Here is a 19,551-nt window from a genome sequence, read left to right as displayed (position 1 = left end):
GAAGCCCCTTTAGAAATTGATTTGGAATATCCCCTCACATGGGCCAATTGGGCTGTCAAGTACCTTGGTGTCTGGCTCAGTAACCAGATGCAAGACATATGGCGTTTGGAATTTGGTAGATTGGTTGACTGGCTGGAACGTAAATCAAAACTCTGAGCTGCTCTACCTCTGTCACTGGCTGGCAGAATTGCAATAACCAAGATGTTAGTCCTCACTCCGCTCCATCATGATCAACCTGGTATGGGCCGGGAAACGACCCCGGGTGAACTGGGAAATGCTGACACGTCCACTAGCTGGGGGAGAACTAGGTGCTCCTGACCTCAAACTTTATGTACTTTATGCACAAGCCCAATTTCTTCACTATTGGATACACCCCATTCCCTTTCAGCCTCATGTGGCTATTGAGAAGGATGTAGCCGACCCCACCCCACCCCACTGCAGCGAGCCCGGAACATGGGCATTACAAAGATAGGCGACCTGTACCTACAGGACACATTTTTAGCACCGCCACAACGCCAAGACAGCACTTGGATACCTATCCTCGAATTACTTCTATACTACCAATTTCTAGCAGCATATAAGGCAATGCACCCGACATTCCCAACCCCCCAGATATCCTGAAACCATTAGAACATCTATTGATAACCCTGTCACCCCGCAGAATGATCACTAGACTATACAATTTAACACAAACGAACACTCTGGATAATACCCCCAAGGCAGTGATGCAGTGGAGGGATGACTTACACGAACTGCCCACCGACGAACAATGGTTGTTCTGCTGTTCCCAGCTGAGATATCTATCCCCAAACTACAGGCTGAGGCTTATACATTTTAAATTCATACACAGGATGTACTACACCCCTATGCAACTACATAAGTTAGGGCTACGTCCAGACGCAAAGTGTTGAAAAGGCAGGCGCCAACATGCTTCCTTCATTCATGCGACTTGGGATTGCCCTCCCATTGCTAGATTTTGGGAGGAGGTATATAACACTATACTTGCAATCGCTGGTATAACACTAGAACGCACCCCACTAGTGGCTCTGATGGGTTATGTGAAGGAGGTCGCACCTGCGAAGCGTAGACTAGTGGCTATGTTGCTACTGATGGCAAAGCAGAGGCTAGCCATCCATTGGGATGTCCCCATGACTCCCCGCATAGAGTCTTGGATACATGACATAGCCTACTGTCGAGAACAGCTGACAACTTTCTGGAATCTAATGCCATCGGCCTCTCGCCCGAAAGATATATGGGGACCTATAGTGGAATGGTTGAGGGATAAAAGCGCAGACTCTGCAGTCGCTGATGGGCAAACGTCTGTGGCAGCACTGCCAGGAGTGCAGAAATAGTTCCCTAATTACTTTTAAAACTGTTATAGAATACCCATCCGGATATGTATATTGTCTCATTTGTATACGAGGGAAAGTTACAAACAAGCTCTCCCTTGTTCTCCCTCCTAATCGGAGACTAATAATGTCTCCTGGATCTCCTTGAGAATGCACGTGGCCAATATGTATCAGTCGATAGAATCCTACTAGCTGTTCTGATGTACAAGAGGCTGATTTTGGTTAGAAGTAGGTCTGATTCGGATCTGTAATTGTCTTAATTTAAATAGATGGAACAATGATTCATGTAATGATTGTACTCTGTAAAGTACTATGCGGTTTACACTCATACTTTGTTTATAATGCATATGTCTGTACAAAATCAATAAATAAAACAAAAAAAATAAAGATATGGAAGTTGGACCTCATGGTGGATGGGTATTTGGCTGCGAGAGGATGAGTTGGGTGTTGTTTGTATAGGTATGATGATCAGTCCATAGGTTAGGATGATGTTCGCCGGGGGGTGGGTGGAGGTCCATGTTGGCGTACAGAGTAGGTCTGTGGGATGAACCTTGAGTGACTCAGCAGATGATTTTCTTGAGGACTGAGGTGAAAAGTTATGGGCAAATTCTCTGGGTTCTTCCGGTGAGGAAGAATGCGATCCATTTGAGGGCGTCTGCTTCGAAATCAATCTGATGAAGCCTCTTGATCAGAGTGTGGTGGGACATGGTGTTAAAGACTGCTGAGAGGCCCAGTAGTATCAGGGCAGACGTTTCTCCCCGGTTTTGGAGGGTTCTGAATACGTCGTTGGCTGATATCAGGGCAGTTTCGGTGCTTTGGTTCATGAGAAATCTAGATTAGGATGAGTCCAGGAGATCATTGCACTCCAGGTATTTGGTGAGTTGGCGGCTGTTGGGCTTTTTGAGGACTTTGGCAGGGAATGGGAGCAGAGAGATGGGCCAGTAGTTCTTGAGCTTGTTGGGGTCTGCGGTTGGTTTCTTGAGGATGGGGTTTGACTTCACTGTGTTTCCATTCTTCTGGGAAGGTGGCTGAGGTGCTTGATTTGTTGAAGCTGGAGGTGAGCTCATTGCTGATAATCCTGTTTCCAAGGTTGAACATGCCCATGGGTGCTTCTGAGTGGACCGAGTGCATAATGGCTATGGTGCTCTGTGTGGTGAGCTGGTCCCAAGTGGTGATCCGGTGGTCGGTGTTTGCATTTGTGGCTGAGGATGTTGGAGGCAGCTGATTGGGGTTCGAAGTGTTTGTAGGTGGTGGAGATCTTGTCATGGAAGAGGTTCGCCAGGGTGTTGCAGAGTTCCTGGGAAGAGGTGATGATGCTGAAGAGTTCTTTGCTGTGGTAAGAGCAGACTTCGACACGGTTAGCAAGGGTGTTCTTTTTCCTGTCTTTCAGGAGTTACTGGTAGTGTTTGAGTGGTGTCTTGAAGGTGGTGCAGCCTTAGTGCTCCTTGCTGGTGTGCCATTTTCTTTTTAGTAGCTTACATTTGCGTTTTGTGATTCTCCGTTCCGGGGTGTACCAACTGGCATTTTTGCTGGACCACTTGAGCTTGGAGGTTTTGATGGGGGCTACTCTCTCGGCTTGGTCGGTGATCCAGGCTGTGAAGTTCCTGACAGCCTGTTCAAGGTGGGTAGTGGAGTCCGGGCTGGAGGTGTTGAGGGTGTTGGTCCATTGGCTTTTGAATACTTTGTTCCAGCTGCGGTGTGGGGTGCTGGTCAGGTTGGTGGAGATGCTGGGGGCTCTTGTGATGGTGAAGTGGACAATTTAGTGGTCGGTCCAAGTAAGCTTGATGACATGGCTGTACTTGGCTTTGTCACTGGCTGTGAAAATGGGGCCGAGCATGTGTCCAGCATTGTGTGTGGGGCCGGTGACAGGTGCAGCAGATGTGATAATGCTTTCAAGGAGGGTGGCCGTGGTGGGTTTGTCAGGGTCGTCGAGGTGAAATTGAGGTCTCCGAGGAAGATTTAGTGTTTGGAGATGATGGCTTGTGGGGCAATGAATTTGGGATGGCGTTGTAGAAGCTGGGGCATGATCCTGGAGGTCTGTAGGTGAGGGGACCTGAGATAGTGGTTTAGCCATCAGTTTTCAGTTGGAAGTTGAGGTGTTCCTTGATCGGGGGTGTTCTCTTCTACGGGGGCGGTGCAGTGGATGGTTTCTTTGTAAATCATGGCGATTTCACCTCCGTGTTTGATGATGATGATGTCCCAGAGTCCTATCTTCTAGCCGTTGGGCGTGGCTGTGGCGATGTCTGGCACGGATGCCGCGTTGAGCCATGTCTCTGTGAGGAAGACTATGTCGGGGCTGAAGGAGGTGATGTCCCAGATCTTGACGACGTGTTTGCAGAGTGATCGGGCGTTGAGCAGGAGGCAGTGGGGTTTTCCAGGCACAGTTGTGGTAGGTGTGGTAGTGGCGGAGCATAGAGAGGCGTGGAAGCAGTTGTTGTGGAGTCTGGGGTCCAAGGCTATGATCTCAGCGCTGGTGTAGCTGCGGGTGGTGGGAGTTGAGGCACGGAAGGGCGCAGGCCGGCTTGCCTTTGGCACGCTGGCGGCAAGGATGCACTGCGGCCTCGATTAAGTTGGTCCTGGGAGGTTAGCAAGAAGCGGGAGGGGAAAACGAGCGGGCGGCGGTCCGAGAAAGGAGTCCGAAATAAAATGCCAAGGTTACAACGGTGCAAAAGCGCATGGATGACAACCACAACAGCAAAACTGGATGTGAGGCAAAAAAGCCAAGGTTACAACAGTCAACAGTAAACAGCAGTAGACGACAGTGAGCAAAAGAAGAGTTACAGCAGAAGGTTTACAGTGAGAATAACACAGTGAAAGATAAAGTGCAGTAGTAGGCTAACAGTGCAGCGGCAGTACAAGCTAGACAGAGGCTGTGGGGGATGCTGACACGAGTACCTGTTCCTACCTTCACAAGTCAAAGCATCTAGGAAGTGAGCTGTTCATTTCAACTCCCCATTGAAGGTAAACGTAAACCTATTCTATGTACCCTTATGTAAACAACCGAGAAGTATACATAGTACCTATTTTTTAGTCTCGCCTACTAGACCGTAGATGCGCGGTCTGTTGGGACACATATTGTTAACCTACAGTATGCTTATAGCCTGCCTGTTGCTTACCATTGGTTCATTTTATTGTCACTCATTTACTTGCTTCTTATTCATGAGGGTGTGTGGTCTTTCCTTCCTATTTGTGCGATTGGAGCTCCCTGGAGCAGGGCTGCTTCACTGTGTCGTTAACACTGCTGGTTTTTCAGATACTACTTTTTAGGTCAAAACCTTCCAGAACTAACTACTTCTTGTGGGCATTCTGAAAGCTTCCCTGGGAATGCATTCCGAGCATGGCTTACCATTGGCTTTGTGGTTTGTAACTCACATTTGCTTGCTTTCTGTATGCTGGCTTTATTTGCTTTAGGCTGCCCAGCTTGAGTTCATCATATATACCTATACCTTGTTTACTGTATTCTTCCATGAACTTGCTTTCTGTAAACAGGCCTTTAAATCTGCTTCTTATCTTGTTGCATTTGTTGTGCTTTCAAAGACAGAGGTCAAATGTCGGGTTCTGTCTTCTGAGGGATTTTGGTGTTTACTTGTCTTTCTCTGACTTCAAAATGAGAGAATTTATGTGACAATCTTGCTATGAAACAAGTCTTTTTTTATAGTGCACAACAACATTTAAATGTCTGTACATGAACTGTAATGATATTTCAGAATATATCAGAATTAGTAAAGTACAAATGAAGCACATTTTTTGTAATTGTCAAGTGTGCTGGAAACAAATATTTGAATAGATCAAAACACATCAATACACGAGGTGATGACATTTCCACACAGTATCGTTTGTGTGCATTAAAACTGTATTTTTGGGCAAATGTAATGGCCATTTCAATTGTAAATATGTGTTCTGTAATGGCAGTGCGCTACCACACCATGCATACTCCACACTATGACAAGCCACTCTACACCACTCCACTCCACTCTACTCCACTCTCACTCCAATCTAGGACATACCCCTCCAATGCACACTTCTTCACTGTACATACCTCCACTATAAGCCACTCTGATATGCCACTTCACTCTACGCTACCCAACAACACTTACCTACTCCTCTTCAATCCATGCGCACCACTCCAGTCTACAGTGCCCAACTCCAGTCTACCCCACTACACTCCAATATACTCCAGTCCACTCCACTACACTCCAATGTACTCCAGTCCACTCCAATCTACACCACTCCAATCTGCTTACCAAAATATACCCCACTACAATTCCTCCCACTCTAGCCAACTCCACTGTACCCCAATTGACCCCACTCCCTCTACCCCAACCTAGACACCTCGCTTTTCCCCATTCAACTCTGCCACAATCTACCACACTTCAGTCTACACCAATCTACTCCACCCACTCTATCCCTTCTCACTAACCTTTAGCCATGATGAACAGCAGCCACACATTGCCGAAACACTTTGCCAAAGCCAATAGCTCTCCCATAGGTGAGACATATTGGCTTTGCCAATGTGTTTTTGTTTTTTGTTTAAGCACTCGGAGTGTGCATGTTTTCCATCTGTCTCCCTCGTGTACTCCTGCCTCCGTCGTGCTTGTACCGTATTTTCCGGCGTATAAGACTACCCGGCGTATAAGACGACCCCCTACTTTTCTTGAAAAAATGTAGGTTTAGTGCTGTACTCGCCGTATAAGACTACCCCCACTTCCATCGCAGTCCTGCATAGCCATTTGGAGAATTGTGCATAAGATTTGCACCCAAAGCATTCTTTCTGATATTTGGTTTACGGTACTTGATATCCTTTCTTTGGCATTTCATCCAAAATCAATTCAAAATGTAATGTGAATGCTGTCATATTGGATCATAGAATGTCCTCACCAGATGTGCCCCCCACTTCCCTGTGTTGTACATTGCCATTATCCACATTAGTATTGTTAGATTACTGGTACCGTAACTGTAATTTATTTCCCTCTTTCAGATCCGCTTTCAGTGGGTTTGCTTTTGATACTTCCACAGTGCCCCCATCGCCTACGTAACGTTAGTTCTTGTGTTTGAGTGCCCTCCATTTATTGCAGTATTATACCGTACCTCTACTTGCACACATGTCACTTTTTCCTCCTGTAATGCACCATTTCCTATTGAGAAGCGGTCTGACACCTTCGGGTGAAGTCCGCGCTATGTAAAAACGCATGAAAACATACTCTCAAATTTCACACCCGGCGTATAAGACGACCCCCGACTTTCCAGAACATTTTAAGGGGTTAAAAAGTTTTCTTATACGCCGGAAAATACGGTATTTCATTTTCTATGCTCGTGTTTGTCTCCTGCTTCTCCCAGTTGTTTTTTCAACCAAGTGCTTTATCCCCCCCCCCCCCCCGGTCCACATTGCGCTCTCTCTCTCGTCTGTTTACTTCCCCCTCTCCAGTTGCTTCCCTCTCCCCACCTGTGCCCTCTGTGTTTCTCTCCCCCAACTTGTGCTCTTGTGCTGCCCACCGTTGAATCGACTCTCTCCAACCCCGTGTTGTTTCCAGATGGTATAAGGCAAACTACATGATTCGGAGAGATGTGACAACAACTGAAAGCCAGGTGTAGGACTTGATGCGCCCAGTGAAATGAGCGACTTCATCGAGAACCTTTCCCAATAACGACTGGTCAGGCGATAAATATTGTATCTAACGCCCCTTCCTCCTAAACTCCCCTGTCTCCTGGCCCTTTCAGGAATGAGCAGCAATGGCTTCCTAGTGGCCCCACATAATGAACAGCAGTGTCTGAGTCCAAGATGTACCTTCTTTTAGCAGATCCGGGTGTCTGATGTTGACATCCTCTTGATAAATTAGGGGTCACCTCTGGGGCTCACAGATTGTCAGTTCCACAAGAGGAACAAACATTTGCAATGCAATAGGTCTGCATTTGTATGAGTTAGAGCTACTGGCATTGTAAATGATGATATTTTTGTAACTATGTAGTATGTCATATAATACAAAATTGTATATGGAAGCAGTTTAATTAGAATGGGCCACAGAAGGATGGAGGGGAAAGTATCACATCCCATCTCGTCCACTCTCCTGCCTTGTCTCGAAATATCCTGGCGTTATACTGGAGACAAGGAGACCGAATTTTTGACTTTGCAATTGTTGTGCAACAACCAACATTGGCAAAGACAAAAAAAAGCCAACCTGGCTGACCCTAACATGACAGCGTATAAGAGCACTCATGTATCGCAAAGAATTATCGTATGCATCATGATGCTGTGGGGCAAATTTTTTCACCATCATTGCATATGCACCACCACATACGAGACATGACTAATAGTTTTTCATTTATCCTTCCAAGATGATTGACAGTCATCTTGGAGCAGTAAGTTAATAAAATAAAAAGCACACAAAGGTGGTTTACAGAGAAAGGAGCAACTCTGCAGCACATTGGAGCAGCTAGCCTACTGAAAAAAAGATGCATAAAAATCCGGGTGTTAGGGGGTGAGCAACTAATTACAGTGGAGCAGCGGCTGGGTGCAGCACTGGGAAGGAAGGAGCAGAGAAGCAGTGGGGCAAACTTCCAGGAGGAACAGCGTTTGCAAGAAAAAAAACAGTTGAATACATTTACATTTCTTTTGGGGAAGCCGGCACCCTGACAAAAATGGCTTATCTAGCTGTCTCCATCTCCCTCAGTTTCGCAGCACAGAAGACTCCCTGCCCCACACTTCAGCTGAAGCATTCCAACCGTTGCAATTCTTTTCACACAATGTAGAATTACTGATTTTTTAAAACTAAAAAAAGTATGGGAACGTTCTGCCTCTCAGACCCCCTTCTCACCTGCTCCACCCCCACCACGGGGTGCAAACAGCCAGAAGAGAAACACGGACTGAACAAGCTGCAAATCACGCTAGAGAGCAGGCTAAACAAACTGTAGGTAGCAAGCAGGTCGGGTCAAAGAGCCTACTAGTTATGGTAGCATAATTGGACTAGAGCGGTGATGGGATGGGGCACATGCAGCAAGAGAGAGTTCACGGAAGGAAGAAGCCCGGCACAAGCTGCCGAGCATGCTGAAGGTTAGGGACGGTGCAGGCAGCACTGACATTTAAGCTGGGTAGGGTACTTTGGCAGGATGCACGTTGCATGGCATGCGATTGGCGTGGCACACCCAGGAGGCGGGGATCAGGGCACAGCGGACAACAGGCTAGATAGGGAACAGGATGCAGGACAGGTATGGGCGGCTTGGTTGGAGGCATACATGAGGGACAGTGTGGTTGCAGGCAGGCAGAGACTATCTGCAGGGTAGGCCAGAAAAACGGTGACAATGCTGTACCACACAGCAGCAGCAACGAAGGGTGCGGTTTATAACTAATCGCATCAGAACTCATTGAAGTGTGAGATGCACGAAAATGAAGCATGAACGTGAATAAATACAACGACAAGTACAAAATGATGTGCTCATAATGGCATTTAATTTTTTTTTATTGGGCTAGCAATGGTGAATTACCCCTAAAGAAGAAAGCTAGAATGAAGAGAGTGAAACATAAAACCCTAACAAACAGTACCGCCAAAACAAATCTCGAACCATTGCAACTGACACAAGGCCTTTTTTTTTAATATTGAAAAATACATTGCTTGCATGTTCGTTTTTCTTAGCCACACAAATGTTGGTATTTTCCACAGACCTTTATTTTGGAATTAATATGGCGTTGTTTAATTACGGTTTCTTTATTATCACATAATTGTGTGCGACACTACCTACATAAAAGGAAAAACACAAGAATGACAGTTGTATTAAACAAAGGCTATGTGGCCCAGCAGTTCAAATCTCGGCCGAGCGCCTTCATCAACGTCGAGTGATCTATGACACATGACATCACTTAATCTCCCTGTACCTAAAGAAACAAAAAAATAACGTGAGCTCACGGTTTGTGCAATCCCCTACTTAAATGGCACCATTTTGTAGTCTCATACTTCCCTTAACCGAAAGCATTCCTTCTCACCTCCGGCCAATTTAACGTACAGAGCTCCATACTAGGTTTGCGCTATATAAACACACTGCGATTATCTCTACCCCAAGTGAAGCACTAGAACGTGGTGATCTGATGCCGTCCTTTCCTCAACAACTGTGACAACCTTCTCAAGCTCGCCTTGGCCATAGTTAACAGCTGACAACATCTGGTGAGAATCTATGTTTTTATGGCGCGTCCAGCGCATCTTTCCCACTTCCACATTTCTTTCTTCTCCCACGAGGAGACACACGCTAAGTGCATTTCCTTTCAGCTTTGTTTCCTTGCGTATATCGGGCAAATTGGGCTTTTACTCGTTTCCGTCCTATTAGTCAGTCTTAGTTTTCTCACAGGGCTTGAGAGTGCGCAGAACAGCTTCTTACTGTTTTCAGCTTCAAAGTATGGACAAGTCCCAAAATGGATAGAAGGTGCATGTTTGAACAAGTGGCAGGGAAAGCATTCGCTTTAACTTCTGCTTGAAAAAAAAAAAAGCCCGCTAGTGGTGCACGCGTGTGGGCCATTGCGAGCCGTGGCCTATTGGTGTGTATTACGCGCACCAACGCGTAATAGACACCAATAGGCCGTGGGCGGAGCAACGCGCCCGCCTTTGGCCAATTGCGTGCAGTCTTTTATTAAAAGACGCACGCAAAGGTCAATCACGTAACACAATAGGAATTGCACATGCACAAGCGTGTGCGATTCCTAGGTCAGCTTAGATTCTCTGTTTTTCACTCACTAAAGGTCTCGTGCTGCGCAGTGCACCGCTAGGCGCGAGACCTATAAAACAAGGAGCAGGTCAGAAAGAAAAGGACCGGTTAGACCACTTCTAAGCCCTGCAGAGGACCTCTGTCCCAGCAGCACTGTCCTCCATCCATGTCCATGGCTCCTTCCTCTATAGGCCAGTCTAGAGTGATCTCAGTTGACGTCCAGCAGGGCTCTGAAGGCACTCTTGCTCGGCTGGTGGCCCCCTAGACCCTTGTCCCCACCATTTGCTCTGCACAACAAAAGCTGAGGGATAGGGATATGGTCCTCGACCAACTCGTGAGAGTTGTGGGAATCGAGGACTTTAACTCTCTGTAATGTAAACACACAGGCTGTTCAGTCTGCTCCTCTTCTGGGACTCCAGGGATGTGCTGTGAGTCCTGAGTCAAAGCTCGGCAAGGCTTGGATGATGGTGCTGAGAGTCCACGGGCTCGAGGAAAGGCGCCATGTTCTGATCGGCTGAACAAAGCAGCCGTCAAAAGAGGACATCTAACCGGAGAGTGTGTGGGTCGACAAGCCGCACTGCACCGAAGGCGTTGTCGGCGAGCTGTGCCGGGGTGAAGAGGACAGACATGTAACCAGTGAGTGAGACAGCTGGAGCGGGGATCTGTCTAATCTGTTCACCTCTCTGCAATCCCTCGCCAGTCTTCCCATAGGAACAAACCTTGGTCAGGTTAGAGATGCGGCCTGTGAGTCCTTCGCGGTTCAGTATTGGGGATTACCGTCTACAAATGAGAAATGGTTCACTTTGACTTCTTTATTCGGCTTAATACATTAGCTCTGTTTAATAGAAATTAACGTTTTGAGATGCACCACGTGAACTGTGCATTTACCCTAAAAGTCTTCTAAAAGCTGCTCAGATAGTGTGAATCGCTGCTGAAAAGATATCTGTGATTAATGTCACTAACAGCCCAGATTCCCGCTGTCATCCAGGCGGGGGCCAAGTAGAGTTTAATTATATAATGTTCTATTCATAACTTTGATTCAGGGCTCTGTAAGTTAATTGCTTTACAAGTGGTTCGCTAATGTCTTCTCTTAGAGCTGTGGTGATAATAGATCTGTTATATTGACGTGCGAGCACTGAGCGCATGGCAGCGCACTGGACTAAGATCCCAGATCTGGAGTGAGTGCAGTCAGAACAGAAGAGGGACTTCTGAATTTAAAGGATTTTATGCTGTGTCCTCTAAGGTGCTGCGACGCTTCGTCTGCGGTAGGAAGCGCTATATAAAAGCATTTATAGTGTACCAATACACTGTATATTTTCGAGGGCAAGGAATTGTCGGCCTCTACTGATTGCTGTGTGGTCATTTACATGTAATAGAGAGATGCCCGGTGTTTATTTTAGTTCTACTAGGAGAATCCACAGTAGTTTTCCCTTCCTCATTTTGTCTCCAAAGCCACATTTCACAGGATTGCGTCAGTGATCTCCTGCAGCTGTTCTGGTTGGACACTGTGAGCTGCTCCACCGAGATGTGCTCTTGGCCTAATCTTCCCATCAGTTTTTCTGACAGACTGCTGCCTTCCTTAGTACAGCAGACAACACAGTTTGCCAAATGAATATCCTTGCTGCATTGTCTGGGACCCCGCGTATCACAGTTGATGGTTTTAAGGTCTGGACCGACTACCTCTCGGCCTCACTCGATCACCAGAGCCTGTGTGTGCTCAGACATAGGCTTGGGCAGATGACCTCTTTGTCATAGTGACTGCAGGCAGCTCTTGAGGATTCTTCTTGGACAGTCTTGGGAATGGACCGAAGCGTTTCGGAGTGCTGTGCGGTGATGACCACTTCCATGTAGCCTACCCATGGTGAGTCCCGTTCCAGGCCAGATCTACTGACCATGCTTGCCAGCAGTGCTCTGATCCCATTGCTGCATTAAAACTGCAGTCTAGGAATATATACTATTTGACGTAAAAAAAAAGAAAGCCATCAATTAATAAGGACATTTCTTTCCCTCCGTGCTTAATAGGGTGCCACTCTCCAATTTGTATGCAACCAATTGTTGCTTTCCCTTTTAAACCATGATTGTAAGTTTCTCCTCTGTTTAGGAGCGGGTTTTGGTATTGCTCCAGCTGACTTTAAGCAATGCTTGATGGGTTTCTGGGTCTGCATGGGCATTCACTGCTAAATTAATCTTGGTTGGAAGGGCCGAATGTTTTTGGGCTTAAGCCTTCTGACCTCCAGCTTTAAGTGATTAACCCAGCCCGTGCAAAATGTAGTCTTCATATTCAATTGAGAGCTTTCCTTATGCACTCAGCTTGTCCCAATCACATGATCACAACTTTTCTACTGCAAGCAACTCCCATACCTGATTTAGGATGCTACGTTTGCTGTAGTGACTCTTTTGTTTAAGTCCATAATGGAAATACCAATTGCTTTTCTCTTTACCTAATAAAAAAAACTCTTCTCTTTATTGAACTGTAGCAGAGCTCTTTTTCACATCTTAATAAGCTTTCAGACTCTGCACTCAACACAACGTGAGACAATTTGGGAAACTTTGGTACCCTCCAGACTTGGTCCCCATAGAATTATTAAATGGTTGCCTGGCAGGGACTACACATTCCCCGTCCACATCTTGCATATTTTGCTTACAAGAAATCACACACAAGAGTCCGCAACTTACTCAATATGGCCAAGAAGGAGAGGTCCTCGGTATTGCACTTTATTCAAAAACATTTCAAGACAAGTATACACTACTGTGAGTTGTGATTATGCACAATTGCAGGACCATGCCAAGTTTTTACCTCGAAGTAATTTACAGTCAATGGCCCTGCATGTGGCAAAGACGGACTGACATGGCAGACTTAGACATTCTCTCTTTTATATGCCTTGTTCTCTTTCGCCAGCTAAGACGAGAAATGTCACTACTGTAATGTATCAGCCATAATGATTTTATGATCCATATCTAAACAGCTAGATCAGGAAACCCTTAATCATAGATTCCTTCTGTTGATTCAAACTGCCCTTCACTCCGATTAAAAACTACAGCTTGTGCCGACAGCCCTGGAATATTCCACCTGTGGTTATACACTGGTGTGGATACTCCAGTGAACCTCATGCAAATCCTTGGACAGATCAACACTTAGGGCAATACAAATTATGATATAGTTCAATGCATTGGAAAAACCCTGGAGAAGAACATCTGCACATTATTGCCCCCCTCAAAGACGTTTCCTCTGGGTAGTTTGTGTACCCTGGGGCTGATTGTAGGTCCTCTGGGTCACACATAGGGTTGTGCTCTTTCTCTAGCCGCCTCATTTTCCTGGCTGTTGGGTTTGTGTCTAGGCCTGCTGCCTTTACCTTTTCTTGGTCTACCTAATGCAGGGTACAATCTCGGATTCTCATTTGACTAATACCTAGATTTAAACACTTCTCACACTGTGCATGACCATTGTTCCAAGGCATCAGCGACAGAGCTCAAATATTTCTCAAATGAGAGCAAAGCCTTCTACTTTTTAGTGAACCCCCCAGGTTGACAGAATGCCCTAGGCATACTGACAGCCATAGCCGTCGCATGCACCATTTACTTCTCTTGCAGTTGCTGTTTGTCTCCAGGGTTAATATGCCCTTAAAGGTACATCTTTTCATGTATTTTCAGTAGGCACCATTTTTTTTATTTACTGTTCTGCATTGGAGCAGTAAAAGGAAAAAAATAAACTAGAGCGAAAGTGCTTTTATTTAAATAACGGGAGGGTCAGCAGCAATATGCTTCATGGCCTTCCATAAAAACATAGAATTAGATAAATTAAAGAAAAGAAAAAAAAATAGGACCGCAGGTTGTTTGAGCAGAAGAGCGTTTGAGGTGAGGTGAAAGATGCAATTTAGGCAGGAGGGATAAGTGGTTGAAGTAAATAAGTATGAGGGAGAGAATAGAATGGTGAGGGGTGACGTACATTAGCGAGAGCAACATGGAGCATTGGGGTAGAGCAGCAAACAGGCAAGGGAGAACAGCACGGCGTGTGGGAGAGAATCACATGGACAGGAGAGTGCAACATGAAGAGAAGCACACAAGGGAGACGGATGGAAAACATGCACACTTATGGAGTGCTTAAACAAAAAGAAGAAATAGTTCCCTTAAAAAAGTGAGCAGTGATGAACACAAATAAAGAGGCTATGCTCCAGGGGAGGGACAGACATAACTTGGACAAGATAAGCCATCAAATAAGAATCAAGCACTTGAGTGACAATAATCAATAATAAACAATGGGCGGGCTTTAATCCCACTATATGCTGTTGGTCTTTTGCAACCAGACGGCCTGCACGGTTTGGTATGCTTGACCTAAACTTTACTTTATCTTGTCTCCATCACCAAATCAGGCCATTTGTTGTTAGATGGAGCAGAGCCAGTGCAGATAAAGGGCCTGACTGGATTTGGACTGTCACATGGTTTTAGATTTAGTGATTCAGTTTCTCAGTGACGTTTTTGAGCTGTGATCATGGAATTTGTGATTCTGGTTTTAACATTGTACATCTAAACTGTTACTAATAGTAAAGTATGGAGAAAGTGTAATACTGCCGGTAGCATTTAATTATTATTAAAGCCACATTTTGGGGGTGGTGTGACTTGTAGGAGGAGATCCAGCTGAATTAAGATGTTGGAAAGAAACATTGCTACTATTACATTTTCAATTTCAGTTCAAGGCTAAACAGCAATGGCTGTATATTAATAAATTAGGGACCGATTTGGATCTTGGCGGATGGAATACCCCATCACAAATAAGATGGATATCCCGTCCGCCGTATTACAAATGCCTTAGGCCACAATGCACTTGTAATACGGCGGACCAGATATCCACCAAGATCTAAAGCAGCCTCTCATTTTTATACAGTGCTTCATACTGCAGGCTTTCCAGTGTTTTGATGCTGCAAATAAAATGTTATTGTTACCGGGTTTTGTGGTCCTTAGTTCTTCATACTGATGACTAGCAGGTCACAGCAGACTTGATGAGTATTTAAATTATGGAGTCCTTCATGAGGACTCAAAAGTGTAAGCAGTTAGGAGCAGGCCATTAGAATTGTGTGACTATGGGGGACCACATTCTGCTTCATATTCAACTAAACTATGCATCAAAGGAAAAGCAGATTATGCATTACTACATGATTTAATTTAAAAATATGTATGAGTTGTATGCTTTGGAATTAAATAAAGCTATTGTGATATTTTAAACCAAACCTTTACAAATGAGATCTCAATGCTACAAACAATACAGACGTTTCTTACGAATAAAAATGAAATACATCTAACCTATCCTATTTACAATGCTATTCACTAACCATTAATGAATTCATTTTACCTGGATGCACAAGAAGACACTTTTAATACCGGTGCTCTGTCTGCCTTTCAGAAGAAAATAGTTTGTGTAAAACATATTGTGTTGCACCCAGTGGACTCGATGAAAATCCTGCCCAGGTGCACACACTTCTTTTAGTAGAAGATGCCCCTCTTTTAATCTGGCATTCAGTTTGATTTAAAAACCTCTTTTCATTTTTAAGTTTGCCTTTATTCACACGATAAGGCTTCTGGGAATATCGCTTTACATTAAGAAATAGACTTGAATATCCGTATGGATCAGTGTGCATTTAAATAAATGTGTCTTTCTGGGCAGAATGGCATCAGAAATTAAGGACGTTTGAGATTCTTCTAGATGCTCAGTGCTGCTGTGTTAAAGCAGCTGCTTCTTTGAAAACGCAGACTGGGATATATAGATTAATTTGCTTGAATAAAGAAGCCGTTATTCTTCACTCACTGCTTGGATTACATTGAAGTGTGTACGGTTTTTAGGTCTCGCCTGTCGATGCGCATGCGCATCGAGCAAGCGAGACTATGGGGGCTCATCGACTCTTTATCTAACTTGCAAGGAATCGTGGCGATTCCTTGCAGTGCCCGTGACTTTTAAGCTCAATGCGCATGCGCATTGAGCTTAAAAGCGCGTGCACATGGCCCCAGCCGCCTGCCTTGCCTACTCTCCCGCCCCCTTACTTCTTGATTGCACGGCCGCTAGGCCGTGCCTCCCCTACTCCTCCTACTCTCCTCCCACTCTCCTCCCGTCTGTTCCCGCACTCCTCCCCGGCTCCCCGGCCGCCTCACACGCCTGCTGGCTTCACTCCCCGCTGCAGGCGGCCCTGCGCACTCTAACCGCTGGCAAATCTACACAACCGCACTAAATAGGCTCACCAATGAGCAATGTACAATATGCAAATTTCATCTTGACATGTACACCCCACTGGCAATGACAGACGTTGTACACCTACTCAGTACATTTGTAAACGCTGCAAATACCTCAAAAACTGTTTAGTGTCGAAATGGTCCTCAATTTTGAATCCTATGCAGTTGCAATGTACACCATAATTACAGCGTGCGTATGGCTCTAGAAACCGGTCTGAAATTTTGAATCAATGACAGAGTAACCTGCAAAACAGTGTTATTATTTGAACAACGCTGACATTCTCTCTCTCACACACTAATACACAATCAAGCTAACGTACATATTACACAAACATATACACCGGCACACACTCAGATATACACAAAAACGAATACACACATATATAGCAAATCACGCCCCCAAAGACACAAATAAACAAACAAGTACCCAGACACACACCCAAAGACACACTCACACACGAATACATACACCTACCCTCTACGACACGCAGATACGCACAAACATCCTCACACTGACACACACATATATCGATACACAATCACGCAAACGCAGATGATCTTATTAACAAACACACATGCACTCACACAAAAACACAGACGTACACACATTGCCCTCACACGCTCAAACACAGATATAAACACGCACTTAGATACACACTCAGACACGCACGCTTACACACACACATTCTTACATTTCTGTACCATGCCCCTACCAGACAAGCACACGTATACAGACACACACCACGCAAGTTCACACCCGCCTCTCCCACAATTGCCACTGTTTACGTTCATACATCAGCCGTCACGTAATGTACGTTTCGCCCTTAAAATAAATCAAAATGTACTGAGTGTGATCAAATATAGGAGTCTTCAAACCTAAATGCAGCATAAATGCATAAAGACAGTGAAGCAACACAAAGAGATGTCTGTCAGCTGTCCCCGTCTATCATGGGTTGTGTGTACACACTGTCTAGATAAGTGCACATAACCGATCCGTTATTAATGGTTTCCTATCTCAACAGAGACGCTACTGTTCGTATATGATATATAAGCATCAGTGACGCGCTTCGTGCACGCAGCTTCCGTCCGTCGGTCGCTCCAGCCCTCTGGCTGAGATATTCCTAGAATGTACAACGCATCTGACAGAGCCATGGGAGCCCGGGCCTATGCTGAGGGAGTCTGAGCGGGACAGATCCATCGAGGCTCGAGGGTGAGGGGTGCACGTCCTTCACACGCCCTCGGGTGCGAGGAGGACCGTGCTGCACCCTGGTTACTGGGCCTCCTTATTCTAGGCCCTGTTGTCTGAATTGCAAGAGTGTACTTACATACAAACAAATGGTCACAGCAGTAAGTCCTATTTATTCCTACTAATATGGCAAAGGAACACCATCTTTCTACACATTAGTTATTTCCTTTCTGTATGCAACTTTTCATGAGGAATATGGAATGAAGTGATAGTGTCGAAGTGAACGCACATTTTGGAAGGTGTGAACACTGAGCAATATACACATGTTTATGCGGGCAAGCAGTTAGTCCCTTAATTCATATCGCTCCACACACACACTCACCCTCACTCACACTCACCCACCCTCACTCACCCTCACCCTCACTCACCTTCACCCCCACTCACCCTCAACCCCTCACCCTCCCTCACCCTCCCTCAACCCCTCACCCTCACTCACCCTCAACCCCTCACCCTCACTCACCCTCAACCCCTCACCCTCACTCACCCTCAACCCCTCACCCACTCACCCACACTCACCCTCACTCACACTCACACTCACCCACCCTCACTCACCCTCACTCACCCTCACTCACCCTCACTCACCCTCACTCACCCTCACCCTCCCTCACTCACCCTCACCCTCACTCACCCTCAACCCCTCACCCTCACTCACCCTCAACCCCTCACCCACCCTCAACCCCTCACCCTCAACCCCTCACCCTCAACCCCTCACCCACCCTCACTCACCCTCACCCTCACCCTCAGCCTCACCCTCACTCACCCTCAACCTCATGCTAAAGATTTACAAAAAAACCCATTAACAATTCTAAAAGCACTAACTCTAATGCTGCGAGACCTATTGCATTTCTAATGCTTGTTGTTGCTTCCCACCATGGCCTTTGCATTGTCCATCAATTATGAAAGTTAACTCCATCTGGGCCATATTATCACTTATATAAAGCCTGAATACAGCAATCTACAGCTGGGAGTTGCCAGTTAATGTATGAAAATGTTTGGTGTTGCACCCTGTGTGCGGAGTTTTTAGCAATTTCATTACTTGAAACAGATGTTTTTGGAGAGCGCTTCAAATTATGCACCATATCGTGTATTATATTGGAAGTAATCCAAATTCATGTGTAATACACAGTGGTCAATGAGCAACCAACCATTCTGGAAGACCGCCTGGAACGCTGCACCAGGCGCAGGTTTCCAAGTGTGATCGTCATGTGACAGCTGCATGTCCTGCAAGGTGAAAGCGAAACCTTCTTCCACATCCTTGACACCAACTCTGGAAGAAGTTCTTCCCTTCCCTCCCCTCCCAGGACGTGGAGTTACTCCAGCCCTTGTCTGACTATTTCCAGGCTTGGAAAGGATGGGATCAAGTCTGTGAATAGCGCCTCGTGCGGGGCACTAGCGCTATATAAATATACTACAAACACAACGACAAAACGCGTAAAAATGTGAGCATTACCAAACAAATCGCGCCTGGTTGCGTTCACTTCCAGCCCCTTGCGTTTGATTAACTACTGCAGATTTGTCTGTACTTGTGAAGAAATCACCAGCTGCAACCCCGTTGTACCTGCTGGAAGTTCTTGGCAGGCTTAATTGTAGATATGTTCCGTCGTGGATGCACGTTATATTGGCTTAAGTCTCTTGGGCTACCTGCCTTTGCCCATGCTAGGAAAGATGCACTCGATATGCAGGTGTGCCCATTCGCTCAGTGCCAAAAATTCTGATTTCTGTTCGTTTCGTAAGCACTCACCCCGGAAGCCAGAAGTTTGTGATGTCCCCTTTTGTTATGGCGCAGCTGTGCGAGGAATTGCGGGCCTTCCTCTTCAGGGTCTATAAATAACCCCCCCCCCCCCCCACCCCCCTTATGGATTCTGAGCCCAGAGAGTGTGAGGGGAAGTAGCTCTGCTTGGGCAGCAGCCCCTCCTCGGGCCTGCCAGGGTGCTTCCGTGCCCCTTGTACAGCTGGGTCAGTTGACGTCAGGTGGTGATATCATGGCTGGAAGTGCAGACACGCAGGCAGGCGGCTGGCAGTTTTCAACAGGCAAAGCAAGGAAAAGCA

The 19,551-nt window shown here is 46.0% G+C and overlaps 1 protein-coding gene across 4 annotated transcripts in view; it reads left to right on the top strand.

Moving 5' to 3' along the window:
- Positions 1 to 19,551, top strand: part of JAK1 (Janus kinase 1) — a 436,233-nt gene that overhangs the window by 94,448 nt on the left and 322,234 nt on the right. The window contains exon 1 of one of the 4 annotated variants that reach the window (XM_086953614.1): positions 11,149 to 11,302. The exons of the other annotated variants lie outside the window; for them this stretch is intronic. Within the exon in view, the coding sequence (XP_086809740.1) occupies positions 11,264 to 11,302 (39 nt within the window). The 5' untranslated portion in view covers positions 11,149 to 11,263. Of the gene's footprint in view, positions 1 to 11,148; positions 11,303 to 19,551 lie in introns of those variants that run through there. 4 annotated transcript variants of the gene reach the window in all.

This window comes from Lissotriton vulgaris, chromosome 1_1, assembly GCF_964263255.1.
Source record: "Lissotriton vulgaris chromosome 1_1, aLisVul1.2, whole genome shotgun sequence".
Classification (NCBI taxonomy): Eukaryota; Metazoa; Chordata; class Amphibia; order Caudata; family Salamandridae; genus Lissotriton; species Lissotriton vulgaris.
The sequence above is the reverse complement of the archived record's forward strand: the minus strand, read 5'-3'. Positions and strand labels throughout refer to the sequence as shown.